Raw genomic sequence first — 18992 nt, forward strand, 5'->3', positions numbered from 1 at the left:
TCTGAAAATCAAGATAAATCTCTTGAACCCATTCGGTGGTAGCAGACACCCTTCATTCGGAAGCTAAATTTTAGGGGAATAACCTCTTAAAATGGCAGTTTACCAAGATGTGATTTCTATAAATGTAATTCTTTAGTTCAAAAAAAAAAACTGATTAAATGCAACACCCAACTTACTCTTTCAAGATCCTGCCTCAGGTGCATGAACATTCTCATTCTGGTATGAATACTGTCCTCTTTGGGCTGTATCAAGCCATTCTGTTCTTCCTCTTTAGGTGGTACAAGCGGCCTGTTAAAATTACTTTTTCGTTTTAACATCCAGAAAGAATAGATCAAGTCCACTGTTAGCTTGGGCAATCCCAATTCAGCTGCCACGTCATCCACGTTCACCATAGTGTAAAAGTCTTCCTCCAGCTCCTTCAGTTTCTGGGCTCGGAGGCTGGTCTTTTCACTCTCACTCTGTCTGTTGTCCACAGGAGGCTTCTCAGGCTCGTCCTGTTCTGCTGAACAGTGCTTGTTCTTACTGTGCTTTAGACAATAGGACTTAAATTTTACTTCATCACCTTCATCTAGTATAGTCTTCATGTCCAGACTGTGCTCAAATGCGCAAGTGACGTGAAAGGCTGTGATACAGCTCTTAACGGAGCACTACACAAAGAAAGCATAAATTAGTGACACAGAACACAAGCAATATACTTACACAATGGTAAACTAGGATGAAGAGCATACAGACATCAGAAATCTGTAGAATTAATGACATGACAGTAACATGGCATCTTATATTACAGTCTGCTACAGAATTATTCACCTGGAGTTCAAGAAGTCCAAAACTAATGTATATGGTTCTTACAATCCTCCATGGTTAAAGGTTTTTTTTCTGAAGACTTTTGACTAGTGTTGAGCGAGTATGTTCTATTAACCCTTTCGCCGAGTATGCTCGGGCCGAGCTCCGAGCATTTACAGCTGCTCGGTGATATGGTTGAATCGCTCCCGTGTGCATGATTTGCAACTGTTTGACAGCTTTATTACATGTGAGGAATGTGTAAGAAATAGACATTCCTCCCATGTAATAAAACTGTCAAACAGTTGCAAATCATACACACGGGAGCGATTCAACAATATCACCGAGCAGCTATAAATGCTCGGCGCTCGGCCCGAGCATACTCGGCGAAAGGGTTAATAGAACATACTCGCTCAACACTACTTATGACATGTCACCATTGGTGAGAGTCCACAGTCAGGAATCTCATCTATGTTGTGAAAGCGCAAGTCCCATTCCAACTTTTTAATACAATGGAAACCATGCATGCATTGATCTTTGACTCCTTTAAACATGGCAGATTGTAATAAATTACAAATAATCATATACATGTAAAGCAAGTTAATCTATTAAAAGACAATTCTTTGATTTAAGTAAAAAAAAAAAAAAAAATAGAGATGTGTACCGTACCTGTATGCAGGCTCCGGTCTTCAGTTTGCAAAGACTACACACCAATGCCCACCGGCTCGGAGGTATATGGGAAAGCTTGGTGATTGGCTCCATCCTTTCAGGGCAAGCAATGCTCACCTGTATGTGCAATGACAGCATTGTTTTATTACGAATAGAAACTCATGTTACACTAGAAAAGTAAGTAACAACTGGTAAATGTTGCTTGTCATTAGGTAAAAAATTCTAAAAGGCCTTCTGAGTAAAGTGGACATGTTACTATAATATAATTGGATAATTTGATTGTTTTTCCTTAGGATAAGCCCTTAAAATATAAGTGGTGTAACGCTGCAGCCAGTTCATTGTATATGCAGAAAAAGCATTGTACATGGGAGTGTGGCTGTGCCGGGACTACAGTCCATTTACATTGAGATCGCCTGATGAAGCCGCAGGTGGTAGTGAAACGCGTGTCGAGGTGCTTCTTTACTCCACATCCTATACTGTAATGGCTAAAAGCCAATTACATTGCTTTAATAATAATATAATAGTTTTTATTTTTATAGTGCCAGCATATTCCGCAGCACTTTACAAATTTTAGGGGGGACTTATACAGACAGTACAGAATAAGCTTTACATTATGTTATGTAATAACATTACGCTCAATGTCATGCTATGTGGAATAGCTGACCTATGCTCTATTGTGACGTATCTTAGGTGACTGGTTCACATTACCATATCTGTACTTGATACTAAATACCCATTTGCTACACCAGTCATATACCAGATCATTCATATATGCATATACGTGTATGTTACTAGGATTATTCATAGTTTAGTACCTTACTTTCTTAAGTTTGATGAGATACTATATGTGCGGTTTTTACTCTCTTCCTGCTTCTGCTTCCTCTCTTTTCTCATATTATATGGACCTATCTGTAAACATTTTTTCAATGTGTAACAAATATTTATATTTTTTTTTATCAGTGGATGCTCCCTCCTTTTTCGTTATACGTTTCATATTTTTTTTTATAAATTAGAAGTTTATTGAATATGTGAAGTATAACAAGAATGAACAGTAATAAATGGTACAGTATCTACACGACAACAAATTGTCAAAATGGAGCAATTTAACTTCTCGATCATATTACTTAGTAACAATATATATCATTGATTAATGTAAAATTGTATTATATCTGAACAAAAATAGTGCATGAATAACAATAATATGACAAAATTGTGTTGGTGAAAGAAAGTGTTAGACTAGAGTGACAGAGGGGAAGACCAGAGTCAGGACAGAAATGAGAAAAGAAAGAAAGAAAGAAAGAGGGGAGGATGAGGGAACAGTAGGTACTGTAGGTGGTGGGTCTCTCTCCTGGGGTATTGCAACTCTTGAGAGTTTTCGTAGCGAGTTGAAACTGTATCAGGGTACTCATTGTACATAATCAACAATTGGGCTCAGTGTGACTTAGTCGATTTAACCAGGAATCCAAGTCTGGGGTTTCTCTGAACGCAATCCAAGGAGCCCAAGTATTGTAAATCTTATCTGAAGTTCCTGTGATCTGACCTATTAGTTGTTCCATTCTAAATATGTTATTGAGTTCCGTTATAAATTCTGAAAGAGACAGTATTTTTTCTTGTTTCCAATAATGAGGAATTAGATTCCTGGCAGCTGTGAGGAAATGTCTCAACAGACCTTTTTTGAACCCTGATATTGAGATGTCACTTAGTGATAATAAGGCTAATTCTAAGGAAGGTTGTGCCCTGTATAGGGAAAGTTTGTTAAATAGGTCAACAATTTTTAGACAAAAACTCTTTATAATTGGACATGACCACCAGATATGAATGTATGAGCCTCTTTCTTTCCAACATCTCCAGCAGGTATCCGGAGTTGTAGGAAATATTAAATGCATGGTAGAGGGACACCTATACCACCTAGTTAATACCTTGACGCTCCTCTCCTGTGACACTGAACATAGCGAGGATCTGAATGTAAATAAAAGAATTTTGGCACGGTGCTCTGAAGAAAGAGGTCTTCCCAAATCCTCCTCCCATTTTGAGAAGAACAGGGGGGGGGGTCCCTGAAGCACTATCTGGCTTTCTTGGAAGATTTTGTATAATAGGGAGACAGTCTGGTCCGGAGGGCTTTGTCAGACAGAGGCTTTCAAAGGGAGTATGTGGTCTATAAATTGTCATTTTGTTTAGAAGTTGCATTTATGAAGCTTTTTATTTGTTCGTAGAAGAACCAGGTACCTGTAGGCGGATCAGTATACGTTTCATATTTTTTATCATAATGGAGGCTTCCTTCTTTTTCACTATAGCTTTCAAATTCTAATTATGAGGTTATCAATTAACACAACATGAGGAATTGATTGTAATTTGTGGATACAGATGACATACGGTTGACAATACGATGAGACAATAGTCTGTCTTTAATTCTGGATGAAAAAAAGGATTTTGTATACAGCAGCTGGCGTCAGGGCAAAAAGCAGCTCTTGAAAACAGTGGACTAAGTCAGTACTGTAGCTTTTATTAACACTTTACAGAAATGACTGGTATTTTGACCTGCACCTATACTATGCTGCTTCAATCAAGGCTACTGCATAATAAAAGGTATCCCTTAGGTGAGTGAAAGACTCAATTATCACCACACATAAAAGTAAGGCAACAAGGTACAAGTTCAGCACAGCTCTCAATGTATTCGGATTGGAAAAAAAAAAAAAAAAGGTAATATGGAAAGACAGCAAGCAAAGAACCCAGTGGTCCAAAATCTCGTGCAAGTCACAGACCACTTTAACATCACAAAATCACAAGTACCTCTGGTATCCAGAGTGCACAACTGACATGAGCCCATTTTGTTCCCGTCCTTGTGGGCTTCATGGCTCCTCCTCTCTTTGGGCACAAAATACATTGTGGATGAACACCTAACACGCAGGTGCGACACAGCCAACTGCCTTCTGGAACCTTTAGGATGCCATAACATGCCTACCGATATGTAAAGAAAAAATAATAGACATGTCTTTTTGTACAAGCTTCAGTGCAGATAATTTCTCATCAGAATCACAGCATCAATCTTTGCATTCAATCTACACTTTGTTTTTCACTAAAAAAGTACTATAACAAAGCTAACAACAATTCATTTTAACAGTAGTTATACCCATTAGTATTTTTTAGCCAAGACTCAAAAATAACTAACACCACACAAAGTCCAAACTCTATAATCCATAGTGTGGTAGATTATCGAAACAGCTAAAATAATGGACATAAACTTGTCATTGGAAAGAGAAGGACATTGTTTTACACCTGCCAGACCTGGCGTGTGCATCAGGAGCCATTTAACAATGGTTGGTTCTTAGCAGGAATTATGCAATAAAACATCTTAAAACATGAAACCCACCTGGTGAACACAGATGTTGCATCGGTCACAGAACACCATGTCATTGCCTTCCTCACTGTCAGGTGAACGACACACATCACAAATGACATCCTCATCATACTCGATACCTAGACCTTCTTCTGTCTCTATGGCATGACTCATGTTTTCATGGCATTGTCGTTCCAGCACTTCTAATGTCTTTTCCATGGTGCTTTCATCCAAAGGAGCACTACCTACAAAAGGAAGAACATAGATAAATAATTTATTCCGGTGTCAATTTAACAATCAAGAGGGAAATAAATTATGGTAACAAAGTAGATAAGCATAGCAGAAACAGAGAATACTGAAAAATAAAAAAACACTGATACTGTGTTCCATCATTAACAAGTCCTAATATTTGATCCACTGTGTAAAGGGGTTATCCCAGACTTTGCTTATTTTTTCATATGAAACCAACTAACTCCTGTTCTGCCCAGCGATGATTTCTATCGGTTCAGAGCAGTCACGGACTGCTCCTGTCAGAGATTCTCTTGCTTCTGGTGACGACACTTCAACAAAGCAGCGTCTTTTCTTCCGCTCGGTCGACAGGCGTTACTGCTGAGGTCATTCTGATTGACAATAAGATGCCAAACTACGAGGGGCCAATTGTCAATCAGCATGACGTTGACAGAGCAGCCGGGAAGATGAAGAGCTGCTCTACTTGACATGAGGTCAAAGAAAGCAACATTATCACCACCTGAGCCAGCAGAGATCATCACCGGGCAGAACAGGCAGGTAGTTCGCAACTACCTGCCGGTATATTTTCAGCCCCATACAAAAAAATAAGCAAAGTCCCAGATGATCCCTTTAAAATATCTACTTCTGCAAATGAAGGTCCAGTAATAAACATGTAGTGTATTATTACCCATGTCTGCTAACTCAAGGTTACATTCTTGAAGCCAAAAGAGATCGACATCATCAAGATCATAACGACACATGCTCTCCGCCAATTCCAGAATGTTGATATAACCAGGCTCTGTAGGTTCTTGGCCTGAACAATGGATGTATTTTCGTGGACGAGAATAGAGCACCTCCTTCACTTTCTCTGCGATTACCCTAAAAAAAATAAAAATAAAAGTCTTACAAACTAGAGCAATGACCAATTTGTGCCATATAGCCATTGAAGGCAATACTTGTTTTGACTGTCTTGATAGTAAAAGAACATAAAAATGCTACTGGGTTCAACGCTCATTTGGCAGACAGACTTTACCAGACCTCCATTTCCCCCTATACACATCCACACATGATTTGACTAAGTGTGCATTTATTCTGTGTAGGTAAAGTGGAGTGGAGTCTGGTAGAGATTTACCTCCCGGGTGATGGGAGAAGGAAGTTATGTTTGTAAATTCCATTAGCCTAACCTTTCTCTTCCCTAAAATAATCTTTTAAGGAGGCTCAGAAGGATTCCATACACAGCGCCCAGCTGAAATTGGGGCCTTCGGCAGACTTTTTTCTAACGTCACGGCCTTAAAGAGAAATTGCCAGCAGGATTTCAGCCCCAACTATTTATATGTGCATGTAGCTCTTACAAAGACAAGTCCAACAATACCTTTACATTGCCAGTTCATTCCTCTGTTACTGAGAAATCAGTTCTTTGATATGCATATGAGGCTGTAGATCTGAAGCATCTGTCACTCCAGCTCTATTTCCCACCCCAGTAGCACATACTCCTGTTTGATCGATTGCCTCTATGCTGTGTATCTTCAGGCAAAGGAGCCGCCAGTCAAGCAAAAAGAGGTGGAGAATAGAGCTTGAGTGATAAAGGCTTCAGGTCTACAGCCACATTTGGATATTAAAATGCTGATTTCTCAGTAACAGAGGAAGGGAATGTCAAGGTAAAGCTGGACTTGTCTTTCAAAAAACTGCATGGTGATATAAATAGTTTGGGGTTTGAAATCCTGCTGAAAGATTTCCTTTTGAAGGGAATCTCTTAATAGGATCAACCCTCCTAACCAGGGCTGAGGAGTCGGAGTCGTGGAGTCAGAGCCCATTTTGGTGGAGTCGGAATAAAATGGACCGACTCAGACTCCTAAAATATATAATAAATTGGGTACAGTAGTTCAATCTCTGGATCAGGCACAGATCTCAACAGAATCTGCCTCCAGTGTTAATTTTAAATGAAAGGTGGCATTACTAGTGTGAGACATGTAATGACCAACAGTCTGCTGTTCTGCTCGCACTACCGAACTGTGCCTGACTACAACTAATACTTCTTCTGCTTCCATCTCACAGACAGACAGTGTTGGGGAAAAGCAGTACAAAAGAACTACAAAACACATCTGAGGATATAAAATGTCCTCTCATAGCTGTGCTTGATTATAACTAACAAAAGTACAGCAGAGTTGAACTTCGTCTCATTAGGAACACATTTACACAGTAGCAGCTCTCTTCTCAGTGATGTCAGCTCTGCGGTACTGCCTTTTCCCGCACATTGGCTGCCTGTTAGATGAAAGCTAAAGCACTATGAGAGGGTAACTGTAGCCGCAAACATGTTTGCAGTGAGAAAGTTCAACTCTGCTGTACCGTGTTAGTCTTCTCGCCTGATCTCACTGCAGAGCGTGTGATTACAACTGTCAGTCAGTACATGTCTCACACTGGTAATGCCCTCTTTCTTTCAAAATAAGCTCTGGGGGCAGATTCTCAGGGAGATTTGTGTTTAGCCCAGAGATCTTAACAGCAAATTTACATATTAATAAAAATGTGTCTGTCTTTCTCTGGAATAAGACATTAAATCGTAGATGTCAAGGTATAATTTTGTTCAACTTCCATTGACCTGCGTGCCCATGTAGACGGCTTAAGAGGCTTGATCCTATTGACAGATTCTCTTTAAGCCTGAGAGGACAGAAGGCGGACTGGGCAAGCAGATACTCTCAAAGGTTATGATCACATCTATAACCAAATAAGGCTGCGGTAACAAAGGTAGACCATCACACATTTTTAAAAAAAAAGTGACCTTCCAAATTCTAGAGTGGTTTATATTTTGGTTTTAAAGCAAAATCAAGGAAAAAAGAAAATGCAGTGATACTGCTGCACAATCACCGAAGAAAAATCCAACAGATAAATAGAATTTCATACTTAATTTCCTCTTATCTACACCACATTACTGCATGCTGTTAAATTTGGTGAACATTGGACATAATTTCCAGAAACATCACAGTAAAAGATAATGCCTTACAAACACCAGGACAGATTACTAATGCACTGCAGGATGCAGCAGGCCTCCATGATAAAGGCAGGGGCAGCACAGGTATGAAATACTGATGCAGACAGCCACTCCCTAACCTACCAATTCAAGGAGGGGGTGGCTGTGTAGTATTATACATGCACACCGATGGAGTCTGCATAGGGCGCCAGTCACACAGATGTGTGTGATGCACAGTGTCTAGCTTGCAGCCTATTGATGACGCCCATACTATTAGATCAGGCGGGCTGCCCAGCACTATATACGTGCACCCCCAGAGGACAGACACCCCAATTCACCCAGCCAACACTAAAGAGGCCCGGCCGCATCCTGCACAAAAATGTGCAAAAAAGATGAAAAATAGTGTATAAGATAAATACACCACATGGGGTATTGGTCGATATTTTGGCCAAAATACGCAAGCTGTTAAATTTGTCTTTCTTCAAGATTTGAAACAGGTGCCTAGGTAGCTCCTGCGGTTAAATTTTTTGAAAAAAACAAACACACACAAAACTGGGGTAGAAAAATAGCCTGCGCCATATTTTTTAATGGTGCATTTGTCCTCCCTCCACTCCCAAAAGAAGCAGTAACTTTCAACTAATTGCAAAATTCTAGTATAAACCTAGCCTCACACCGCACAAGTGGCCACCAGAGTGAAATAGTAAAATACAGCAGCACAAGTTGTGAAATTAAGAAAAAAAAATCCTGTATCTAAAGCATAAGAAAGTAATGTATGTGGGGCAGGAAACATTTTATAAAACAGATTAGGTTATTGCTGATGCTTCCATTTCTACCTGAGAGAAGCCTGTGGGATGGACTCCGGATTAGCAGGTACTTGGACACCCTTCTCCCACTCTTGTTTCCACGTGTCTGCAAAGTGATAGTATTCATCCATATTGACATGTTGGGAATCTGGAATCTTCATGGCACTGATTAGGTCTTTCCGGAATACCTGATAATGCACAAAGATATGAGACTCAGTGTGCAAAACTAAAGATCAGATAAAATGTAGAATGTCAGCAGATCAGCAAAAATAAAACATTTAGCCAAAAATAATTCACTTTAGTTTTAGAGATTAGAACCTTATTCCTTAAAGTCGTTACAGAATGTTTTCCCACAATCATTGTCCTGAAATTACAATCTCTTAGCCACATGATAGGGGATGAGTATCGGATTGTTGAGGACCACACCATTGGGACCCACACCTGTTATGAAAATGGGGGTCTTTCTGCCAATATTTGAGTAGAGTGGCGATCAAGCATAGGCACTGGTGCTCCATTCATGGTATATGAGACTGACAGCTATATCAGAGTACATTGCCATCTCCATCAGTGCCATAGACTTGGAATGTAGTGGCAGTGAGCGATATCCACCACCAGTCCATTGGAATGGGGATTAAGAGCTCCAGTTTTTGCGATGTGCGGGGATCCGAGAGATTCGCAAAAGCTCATGTACAATGCCATTACGGTAATAAGTATTGTAGAAAGAGAAGTTAATAGTTGCATTGATCATGTAGAAATAGAATGCAAGTGAGCTTAGCAAAAAATGAAAAGCTTTCTTCACTGAATTCTGAAATCGGAAACAAGGTGTCTAGAAATCTACTGAGACATAAAAGCTGCTCCTGGCAAATGTCCCAGACTTGGCAAGGCATTTACATCTAGCCTTGTCTGAAACTTGGAATGATGAACGGCACTGCAGTAGCAGAATATTCAGTGGGGCACCGAGTGTACAAGGTTTAGTAATTCAGAAATCTGCACCATACCTACACAAGAGCTCACAGGTATAAAATCACCCATCCGCGAATATGCAGACTGAAATTCATCGTAAAGCACTTTGAATCATTAGGTCACAACAGACCATGGTGCCATTTCCTTCATAATTTATAATATAGCCTTCATATTTGTGAATCTAAATGGTATCTATGTTCAGATAGGAGTGCCAAGGGAATTCCATTCATGAGGCAATCCTCAGTAATACTGTATTTATATAATAAAATACATCATAGTCTATGACCGTCAGAATTTTCCTCCTATTCAGAAGCTTCGCCCAAACTGGGGTGATGAGAAAACCGTGCCTGAAAATGACAATCACTGTGGCCTCACAGCCATTGGGTGACAGGCGCTCGCTGACGGCCAGTCTTCAGGCCTAGAGGGAGATTAGCGGTAGAGAATAAAAGAAATCCTAAGACAAGTAGAGTAATAGGTTTATTTTTTTTCCTTCCAATTTGCACAGGTTCTGCACTTGACAAAAGACTGCTGAATTCTGGGTAACCCCTTCATGTACAGAATAATCTAAAAAGGGACTTTCTAGGACTTCATACCAATGTGTGATTGGTGATTTTTTGACTCCTCAAAACCATTCTGAGCAGCAGAAATGTATGAGTATCACTGTGCCTGATACTGTTGCTCACTTGATTTCAAACCCATTCACTTAAAATTGCCATTTTCTTAAGTAATGGTATATCGCCAAGATATGCTATCACTTTATGAATGGTGAGGGTAAGACATCTGGGCAATCACCAATTCGGACAATGAATGTTCTCAGCACTTGTTTAGTTCTGCTTTCCTTTCACTGCACTGTGGTTGGGCAGGTTAAAAGACGCCACAGAAATGGTGCAGTTCTGAGTCTCCTAAGTTTACCCTGCACAGCAGTGCCCTGACTACTCATCTAAGCAGAGAAAACATAAAATAGCACGATGGCCTCTAAGGAGGATTGACGGGTATCCCAAAGGCCAGACCCACACCAATCAAGAAGTGCTGTGATAGCATATTGCTAAGACATCATTTTAGATGCTAGAAATACTCTTTTAAAGATGTAATGGGATCTCAGCAATCGTTTATAAATGCCCATTGTATCAGCTTGCGGTCTTGGGGTTTGGACATACTATCACACATACAAAGTATAGATGTAAATTTATAAAAGTTTTTTTAGTGCAGTTTAAAGTGTATGTACAAACAGCAGTAAAATTAGAACCCAACTAATACAGCAAACCAAAACACCAAGTAAAAAATATAGTCTGCTGTCTCCGGCATTTCCATAGATAGTGAATGAATAAATGAATGAATGCACCCAAGTACTCCAGTTAAGATGGGGATCTGCAGAGTGCTGTTTTTAGAGCTGCTGAGGGTTTTCAGTGGTTGAACGCTCAATGATCAGGATGTTATCACCTATCGTATGTATAGGGGATGATTTTCAAGTCTTGAAATACCCTATTAAGATCAACTGGTATTTACGTTAATAGCACATACACTGCTCAAAAACATAAAGGGAACACTTAAACAACAGAATATACCTCCAAGTTAATCAAACTTCTGTGAAATCAAACTGTCCACTTAGGAAGCAACACTGATTGACAATCAATTTCACATGCTGTTGTGCAAATGGAATAGACAATAGATGGAAATTATTGGCAATTATCAAGACACCCTCAATAAAGGAGTGTTTCTGCAGGTGGGGACCACAGACCACATCTCAGTACCAATGCTTTCTGGCTGATGTTTTGGTCACTTTTGAATGTTGGTTGTGCTTTCACACTTGTGGTAGCATGAGACGGACTCTACAACCCACAGAAGTTGCTCAGGTAGTGCTGCTCATCCAGGATGGCACATCAATGCGAGCTGTGGCAAAAAGGTTTGTTGTGTCTATCAGCGTAGTGTCCAGAGGCTGGAGGCGCTACCAGGAGACAGGCCAGTACACCAGGAGACATGGAGGGGGCCGTAGGAGGGCAACAACCCAGCAGCAGGACCGCTACCTCCACCTTTGTGCAAGGAGGAACAGGAGGAGCACTGCCAGAGCCCTGCAAAATGACCTCCAGCAGACCACAAATGTGCATGTGTCTGCACAGACGATTAGAAACCGACTCCATGAGGGTGGTATGAGGGCCCGACATCCACAGATGGGGGTTGTGCTCACAGCCCAACACCGTTCAGGACGCTTGGCATTTGCCACAAAACACCAGGATTGGCAAAGTCGCCACTGGCGCCCTGTGCTCTTCACAGATGAAAGCAGGTTCACACTGAGCACATGTGACAGACGTGACAGAGTCTGGAGACGCTGTGAAGATCGATCTGCTGCCTGCAGCTTCCTTCAGCATGACCGGTTTGGCAGTGGGTCACTAATGGTGTAGGGTGGCATTTCTTTGGAGGGCCGCACAGCCCTCCATGTGCTCGCCAGAGGTAGCCTGACTGCCATTAGGTACCAAGATCCTCAGACCCCCTTGTGAGACCATATGCTGGTGCGGTTGGCCCTGGGTTCCTCCTAATGCAGAACAATGCCAGACCTCATGTGGCTGGAGTGTATCAGCAGTTCCTGCAAGATGAAGGCATCGAAGCTATGGACTGGCCTGCCCGTTCTCTAGACCTGAATCCGATTGATCACAACTGGGACATCATGTCTCGCTCCATCCACCATTGCACCACTGACTGTCCAGGAGTTGGTGGATGCTTTAGTCCAGGTCTGGGAGGAGATCTCTCAGGAGACAATCAGCAACCTGATCAGGAGCATGCCCAGGCATTGTAGGGAGGTTATACAGGCACGTGGAGGCCACACACAATACTGAGCCTCATTTTGACTTGTTTTAAGGACATTACATCAAAGTTGGATCAGCCTGTAGGGTGTTTTTCCACTTTAATTTTGGGGGTGACTCCAAATCCAGGCCTCCATTGGTTAATAAATTTGATTTCCATTGATTATTTTTGTGTGATTTTGTTGTCAGCAGATTCAACTTTGTACAGAACAAAGTATTCAATGAGTATTTCATTCATTCAGATCTAGGATGTGTTATTTGAGTGTTCCCTTTAATTTTTTGAGCAGTGTATATAAAGCAGTGTAAGCATTCAAGAGGCTACATGGCTGGCACAAGCACCATTGCCATTTCACACAGCTGATCTTCGAGGGTGCTTAGAGACGGATCCCCAGCAATAGGATTATGATGACATCTCTGAATACTGTGCTGCCAAAAAAAATAAAAGTTTAAATGAAAATTAAATTTAACGACATCAAACTGAAGGACAAGACTTTGGGAATAGCTAAGCCAATGATGCACCATTTTCACTCCTCATACCATATGCTTCTATTCTCTGTAGGCGTGACACATGGCATCTGCTTTCATTTTGTATCAATATACAAGGATTGTATTCATTTGTACAATTACATTCTCATTTCAATTTTCTTTTTTATTACATATATTCAACTGTTATTAACAATCATGTAAAAAGAGATAAGATGACATCCTGTATCACTTGATTGGTGTTTTTTATTGGAGGCACTTCACAAATTCATGCAAGCTCTTGGTTTGAGCATATAAAGATCAGTGTTTTTACTGCATGTTTCCTAACTTCTATTTTTACATTTTTGTCACCTACGGAAGGAGCTTAGCTGTGTGCCTCTGCCAAGTGGCTTTGGTACAAGAAGAGCATACAGTTTTAATTAGCATTAATTAACATTAACTATATAGTCAGCAAATGTAAAATCTAGTTTGTTTGTCTCATCCCACATACTTTATCGTATTTATTTTAACCAGAGTGGAGAGAGAAAAATTAAAACTCAATTTTCTAGAATATAAAGCCACATATATAATATCAATTTTCAAGACTGCCGCTTTAAAAGCGCTGTAGCAAAAACATGTTATAAGGAAAACTTTTTCTTTATCACCAGCGATATGGGCTCTGGCTATACTGCATCCATTGAGGTCTATTATTAAGAAGGAAAATGTGATAAAGCTCTCAAATGTGGACTGAGATGTTAGAGTGGTAACACATATGTTAAAGAAGCCCTTCCCTGAAGATGTTTATTTGATAAACCTGTGAATGTGTGCTCTCTCCTCTCTTCTACTCCTTTTCTCAGTGATGTCACTGCTCTTCAGTCTCTCTGTGCTCTGTTTGACCCAGAAGTTCCTTTTACACTTGTAAAACTCTATGTAAGTCTATGGAGCGTCATAACGAGGCTCCATAGATTTACACTGTAAATGAGACTTCTGGCCCAAGCATAGAGTGAGCGAGAGAGTCTGAAGAGCAGTGACGTCACCTAGAAGAGGACCAGAACAGAACTGGATCCCGGAGAAGCGGTAAGTGAGTATATTAAAACAATCACTACTCTACATACACATATACACAGATTAATTTAAAAAAAAAATCTTCATGGGAGGACTTCTTTAATAACAGCAGCAGCTGGAGGCCCTATGGAAACCAATACTGTAGGAAGCCTGGGGTTCGGAGTCACTAACACATGTGCCTGTGTACCAGCGGTTAATAAAACTGTGGATTATAATTTGCTTTTATCTAAATCTACTCCAGCACAAAATCATCTAGAAGATATTTTTTTTTGATTCCACGGGGTACCATGTGCAGTTACCACTAGAAAATGCACAAAATGGAAATTGAGTACACAATGTGTACGTTGCCCCCACCTTATAAAACGAAACTTCAAGGGGGGGTGTGGAGGAGTTTAGAACTGTTTCACAGATCCATGTAATATGGTTAGAGAACAGATCATGATGCACAGACTGGCTGCCGATCTTCTGACCTGAATTCAACAGCCTCATATACACCTAAGAGGCTGTCAAGTTCGGGTCAGTGTTCTTGAGGCCAGTCTGCTCATCTCGGTTCGTACTCTGACCAGTTTCATACATCCACATATCATGATCCAACAGGTAGTTAAATGGCGGCTGCTCTGTAAGGGGGTACGATCTGGGACATTAAAACTGTAAGCAATCAGACAGTGGATGCACTATCAATAAAGAGAAAATGATGGACATTCATTGGAAAACATAGCACTGTAAAAAGGTCATGGTGTAAACTTTTGAGTACAGCATATACTCTTTATGTAGATAGTAAACAGCCCACAAATGTTTGCTGGGCGAGCTGGACGTCGCTTCTCCATACAAGTCTATGAAAGCCATAACGAGCTTCTCAGACTTGCATTCAAAGCTTGTGATGGTTAGCGCTGACTTCCAGCCAGTCAGGTGCTGCGTCACAAGATGGTGGAACGGGACCAGAGTGGCACCGGGTAGAGCAGAAGATGGTGGCTGGCAAGTATTTTACTAGGGGCAGGGCACATGCATTAATGATACCTCTCCAGCAGTCAAATTAAAAAAAATGCCAGAGTGGTGCTTTAAACCTCAAACATAGAAAAAATATCAGCAGAGACTTTGTGCAGCTACAATTGGGAAGATTAACTAAGCAAAATATGCCAGACACGCACAACATTTATTGTGTGTTTTAAACAATGAAAAACTTCTCATTATGACAAATCTTAAATCATCCCTACAAGTGTACTGAAGATGTCCAGCACTTCTGCACAAAATAACCGTGATTAGAAATGCCTCCAACATACAAAGCGATACATTGCTTGCAATTTTCACCACTCCACCCCCCCACTCTTTTCTAAATTCATGCAACCAATTGCAGTACTATTAATTCTCAAGTGTCTCCAAATACCTCGGCAGATTTCTTTTCATCCTCTGTTGTGAGTTTAGCCTTATTCTTGTACTGAAAACAGGAAGAAAAGGAAGTGGAAGGACCTGTAAATAAAACAAACCTACATTACTGGCGGTGCACTACAAGGGCCAGCACTTTTTTACTGTACAAAGTGAACTTGAAAATGCTCCAACTAGTAACACTACATTCTATAGGTATTATAGCCATACTGCGACAACATTCAGTATCGCCAATGCTCATATGTGATATTTAACAGCTTTTTTTGTTACTTAGAAAAATGTGGCCAAACAAATTCTTAAAAGACCTGCAACAGATGAATAAAATGTTGAAGTGTGAGTCTCCGGAAAGACATAACTGCAATATGACAGGAGCATGGTTAGGCCATGTTCATATGCACCAAGGTTTCATCAGTACAATACTTGTACATCATAAGCTGCCAAATGTTGCATATGCCTAGCAAGAACTAGCAGACTACCTCCGCACTAGAATATTTGAAGAATACTGAATTCATTTTACATCTTTGTGAAAATAACAAATAATCTGGGGTTAGGATTATTTCAATTTTTTCCTTCTATTATGTGAAAAAGGCAGTAAGGTGCACAGCTATTGGTCTTGTGAGGACAAGCTCCATATGTAATGTACACAAGGATCCAACCTATACTTATGTGAAGATTAGGGTAATATAGCACACAAAGTACTCACTTTCATTGTCTGAGCTGTCGCTGCTGCTGAGGTGCCTATGTCGCTTCATCCTGACGCATCCTCTACAAAAAAAAAAGAAAACATTTTTTAAAAAACAGCAGTAACGGGAGAAAACCAAACCACCAAGGACTCGATTTATCAAGCAGTTCTTGCCAAAACTGTTAGAAATGCTATTTTTTGCAACTTTTGTCTTTTTTTATGACAGTCCCGCCTACCTTTCAAAAAAAAACAGCTCAGCCCAGCACAATTCTCATAATTGTGCCAAAAAGTACCAGAAATTACAACAAAGATGTATTTCAGGACCTGACACAGTACATTCCTTTTGGTAGCGCACGGAAGTCTGAAAGATAAGCCAAATTCATTAAAAGGTGCACACCTTTTAATGAATATGACACATCTTACTCTCTAGAGCACTTCATCAACAAGGACGTAAAAATCACAGGCTGGATGAATCGGGGCTTTAGTGAAAGTTAATTCTTTACAGCTATGTATAGCCTATGATGGACAAGAGCCTTTCAAATGGAAACTTCAGTAAAAATTGACAAATTCATTTTGTTAACGATTTTTACCCTTCCTGAATATCTTTTGCTGGCATAAAAAACAACCATCACAATTACACTGTTCATGATGCACAAATTTGTCCATGATAACTTCTTTACTTTCTGTATGTTAGAGAACTCCAACATTACTTATTGAGAATCATTCTCCCCAGTATAAGTGTAGCAGTTATCACTTTATAACTTTGCTGTAACGGAAACAAGGGTATGGTATATACAGTGGAGAAAATAAGTATTTGGTACAAGGCCGATTTTGTAAGTTTTCCCACCTACAAAGAATGGAGAGGTCTGTAATTTTTATCATAGGTACACTTCAACTGTGAGAGACAAAATCTAACAAAAAAACAGAAAATTACATTGTATGATTTTAAATAATTAAATTGCATTTTATTGCATGAAATAAGTATTTGATCACCTACCAACCAGCAAGAATTCTTGCTCTCACAGACCTGTTAGTTTTTCTCTAAGAAGCCCTCCTACTCTGCAACTGTTTGCACGATTATTAGAAAATGGAAGAAACACAAGATGACTGTCAATCTTCCTCTGTCTGGAGCTCCATGCAAGATTTTGCCTCGTGGGGTAAGGATGATTATGAGAAAGGTCAGGAATCAGCCCAGAACTACACGGGAGGACCTAGTCAATGCCCTGAAGAGAGCTGGGACCAGTCTCAAACATTACGTTAGTAACACACTACATCATCATGGATTAAAATCCTGCAGGTCCCGCAAGGTCCCCCTGCTCACGCCAGCACAATGACAGGCCCATTTGAAGTTTGCCAGTGAACATCTGGATAATCAAGAGGAGGCATGTGAGGTCGTGATCAGATGAGACCAAAATAGAACTTTTTGGTATCAACTCCACTCGCAGTGTTTGGGTATGTGCCCTCGATGAGTCCAGGCCTGTGGCCTAGACGCTGCGGAAGAGCCTCCGGCGGCTTCCGCTCATCTATGCAAATGAGTGGCGCCATATTTTTAATTTTCCCCCATTTGTACTTTCCTCACAGAGGTTAAGTCTATAGGGAAAGCCCGAATGCGGACCCGCCGGAGAAACTGACATACTGCGGTCTGGAAAGACGCGCCGCAGACGCATAGTGGACATGGGATTTCTAGAAATCCCATCTACTATGCTTTAACAGATGGCCGCTGCGGATTTGACACTGCATAAGTCCACAGCGTCAAACCCGCAGCGACTCCGGATTGTGGGCACACAGCCTTAGGAGGTAGAACAAGGATGAGTACAACCCCAAAAACACCGTCCCAACTGTGAAGCATGGTGGGGGAAACAACATACTTTGGGGGTGCTTTTCTGCAAAGGGGAAAGGAAAACTGCACTGTATTGAAGGGAGGATGGATGGGGTCATGTTTCGCAAGATTTTGGCCAACAACCTCCTTCCCTCAGTAAGAGCATTGAAGATGGGTTGTGACTGAGTCTTCCGGCATAACAATGACCCGAAACACACAGCCAGGGCAACTAAGGAGCGTCTCCATAAGAAGCATTTCAAGGTCCTGGAGCATCCTAGCCAGTCTCCAGACCTGAACCCAATAGAAAATCTTTGGAGGGAGCTGAAACGCAAAGTTGCCCAGTGACAGCCCCGAAACCTGAAAGATCTGGAGAATATCTGTATGGAGAAGTGGGCCAAAATCCCTGCTGCAGTGTGTGCAACATCTGACCTCTGTAATTGCAAACCAAGGTTTATGTACCAAATATTAAGTTCTGTTTTTCAACTGTATCAAATACTTATTTCATGCAATAAAATGCAAATCAATTATGTAAAAATCATTAAAAAAATCCAGAAAAATCACATTGTAAGATTCTCTCTCTCACAATTGAAGTATACCTATGATAACAATTACAGACCACTCCATTCTTTGTAGGTTGGAAAACTTGCAAAATCAGCAGTGTATCAAACACTTTACCCCACTGTATATATACCCGTGGTACTTCATAGTTTTAGACTAATTTTTAGTGTGTGAGCACCAAGACTATGGAACTCTGCAGCTGGATTTTGTGATGGTCGATTCACTGGCCAAATTCAAGGAGGGCCTTTCTTGATAAATGTAATATTACGTTATTGGACATTTATTCTGGGAACTAATCTGATTGACAATTGCCCTAATATGGGGCAATTAGCATTTGTCTCATGGGGTTTTTATCTAGATCAACACAATAGGTAATAGGTTGAACATTGAATTCCTAGTTAGCTCAAGCTTCTGCACAACAGTTAATCTGAGTTGTACTGGGAAGTGACATGGGGGAGCAACCTGGGCCTCCGACGTGCA

The 18992-nt window shown here is 40.6% G+C and overlaps 1 protein-coding gene across 1 annotated transcript in view; it reads right to left on the reverse strand.

The window, feature by feature from the left end:
• JADE3 (jade family PHD finger 3) overlaps positions 1-18992 on the reverse strand; it is a 55037-nt gene that overhangs the window by 16224 nt on the left and 19821 nt on the right. Inside the window, exons 2-9 of the mRNA XM_073664446.1 lie at positions 16157-16218; positions 15455-15537; positions 8813-8970; positions 5703-5893; positions 4820-5031; positions 4240-4407; positions 1450-1566; positions 177-647 (exon numbers count right to left, since the gene is read on the reverse strand). Coding sequence (XP_073520547.1) covers positions 177-647; positions 1450-1566; positions 4240-4407; positions 4820-5031; positions 5703-5893; positions 8813-8970; positions 15455-15537; positions 16157-16205 — 1449 coding nt within the window. The 5' untranslated portion in view covers positions 16206-16218. The remainder of the gene's footprint in view (positions 1-176; positions 648-1449; positions 1567-4239; positions 4408-4819; positions 5032-5702; positions 5894-8812; positions 8971-15454; positions 15538-16156; positions 16219-18992) is intronic.

Source organism: Phyllobates terribilis, unplaced genomic scaffold (assembly GCF_046119375.1).
Source record: "Phyllobates terribilis strain yellow unplaced genomic scaffold, ASM4611937v1 Scaffold_2__4_contigs__length_985480577, whole genome shotgun sequence".
In the NCBI taxonomy this organism is placed as follows: domain Eukaryota; kingdom Metazoa; phylum Chordata; class Amphibia; order Anura; family Dendrobatidae; genus Phyllobates; species Phyllobates terribilis.